Genomic DNA, 2,316 nt, shown 5'->3' with positions numbered 1-2,316 from the left:
TCTAGTAATTTGAATGTTGTATTCGAAAGGAGATGCAAAGAAATTACACATTGCTGGGTGTTAGATTTTTTTGAGTCACTTATTTGCTTTAAAACGTCTTTTAAAAATGTCAATGACGTCATACACATCGTACGACCAGAGATACTGCTTTACGGCAATCCTTCAGTCACTTTGGTGCGTTCGCGCTCTGCACTTTCTTTTCTCTCGAGGCATCGACAACACAGGTAAATACACGTGCTAGAAGAGTTTTTGTTTTGTTTGTTTCTGGTCCCGCTTCGGATGCCACGATGCCATCAAGCGGTATCTCTGGTCGTAATCAGTCCTTCACTGACCAATCAGCGTTCATTAGCAGAATGCTAGCGTGTTATGGGCAACAACAACTCAACCTGTAAGAAATCGAAAGGACATAAGTACTGGTTCATTCAACTTTCGACCTATAACCCATGTTGAACTTGCAAAACCTACAATCAAATCTGATATTTATCAACGGCAATCGGGTGAAAGAGACCAATTTAGCCGTCTAGCCCCATAGACTCCCATTCATTTTGCACTCATGGGTGATCGCCCCCAGTGGAACTCTGGTGGAACTACAACCAAAATTCGGTACAATAGGACTTAATAGGGAGTGGGCAGGCTCTCCCTAGGCGGGCTCTGGTCTGTCCATATAAACTTCCCTCGTCCACTTCACGAAGTGGAACGCACTTCAAAATGGTGGCAGGGATTCCCCTGAGGGGAAGTGCGTAGGTAAATTCGCAAGTGCGTGTCTAAAAGTGGACTGGAACGCAGCCCTGGGCCAAATAGAGGAATACGTCATGCAAGTAGACAAGTGGTCAAGTGCAAAGACCGCAAGTGTGGGTATTTGGACAAGGCATTAGTCATAATACTAATTATGGTTGTTATTATTACGACATCTGGCATGAACGCAGCGCTCCGCTCCTCCAAACCTAATCAAACACACCTGAACAAGCTAATCAAGGTCTTCAAGATTAGGCTACTAGAAAGCTACACGCAGGTGAGTTTCATCAGGGTTGGAGTTACCCAGACCTCCTTGGATCTTTAAAAACGCGTTTTCAGAAAACTTTTATACAGCGGTTCAGCAGCACGTGTTTGCATTGGAGTATTGTGTGCATCACTGTTCCTTCTGATTGACTGGCTGACTCCGCGTGTTTTCCAGCAGAGCTCATTGTGAGATCACAGGTCGAGAGAATGACAGCTCGAGTGTACTGCTTGTTGAGTGTTGTTTTATTGTGCCTGTCTGCATGTTTGTGCACAACACTCACTGGAGTCGCAGGTGAGAAGATCTTTTAGCTTCATTACACAGTCTGAAGAAATGCATAAATGAATATCTTACAAAATATGACTTATTTTGAACATGTAGCTACAGTACGTTTAGTTGCAACAGTAAACTTATGAAAAATACATTAACTGTCCATGTCTCCTATCTGCATTGTGCTTGTATTACACCTCACTACTCTTGTCTTTAAAACTGATTGACAGTTTAGTGATAAATGTATTGATTTTTAAGCAGATAAATGTATGCATATTTTCAAGTTTGAGACCCCCCCCCCCCCAAGTGTCTTCTATAGTTGTTATATCCTACTCCATGACAAAAATACCTGAAATTTAGCACATATAGCAGTTTCACAGAATAGCTTTACAAAATGATTAAAGATGATAAATATTTAAAATACAAATCACTCTGTAACACTTGCTATTCATGATTTGAGAAAGGACCGACTAAAGATGACTCTGTATCCCTCCAGTGAAGCCTGCGGCCGAACTGCCAAAGCCTGCAGTGAAGCCTGTGGCCGAACTGCCAAAGCCTGCAGTGAAGCCTGCCGTGAAGCCTGCGGCCGACCTGCCAAAGCCTGCCGTGAAGCCTGTGGCCGAACTGCCAAAGCCTGCAGTGAAGCCTGCCGTGAAGCCTGTGGCCGACCTGCCAAAGCCTGCAGTGAAGCCTGCAGTGAAGCCTGTGGCCGAACCTCCAATGCCTGCAGTGAAGCCTGTGACCGAACCTCCAAAGCAGCCTGAGTGGGATGGAGACCGTGACGGCCACCACGACCACGGTCACCATGGCGGTCGCCATGACGGCCACCACGGTCACCATGGCGGTCGCCATGACGGCCACCACAGTCACCATGGCGGTCACCATGACGGCCACTGCGGTCACCATGACGGCCACTGCGGTCACCCTGATGGCCAATCTAAATCATGACATTGATTTTGCCGAACTCATGCTGAAGTTCTTTTACAGATCTATTCAGTGCTTTATTTGTATGGAATGTTCCCTGTTTCTCACCAAATAAATTGTTTAAT

General features: G+C 45.5%; 1 protein-coding gene across 1 annotated transcript; it reads left to right on the top strand.

Moving 5' to 3' along the window:
• The first annotated feature begins 1,075 nt into the window (after positions 1-1,075).
• On the top strand, positions 1,076-2,316 carry LOC311095553 (uncharacterized protein). Its single transcript, XM_084134080.1, has 2 exons — positions 1,076-1,291; positions 1,764-2,316. The coding sequence occupies exons 1-2, from the start codon at positions 1,207-1,209 to the stop codon at positions 2,213-2,215; spliced, it is 537 nt and encodes a 178-aa protein (XP_083990206.1). The 5' UTR covers positions 1,076-1,206; the 3' UTR covers positions 2,216-2,316.

The sequence above is a fragment of the Abramis brama genome (genome assembly GCF_963993115.1).
Source record: "Abramis brama genome assembly, chromosome: 13".
NCBI classification, from domain to species: domain Eukaryota; kingdom Metazoa; phylum Chordata; class Actinopteri; order Cypriniformes; family Leuciscidae; genus Abramis; species Abramis brama.
The sequence above is the reverse complement of the archived record's forward strand: the minus strand, read 5'-3'. Positions and strand labels throughout refer to the sequence as shown.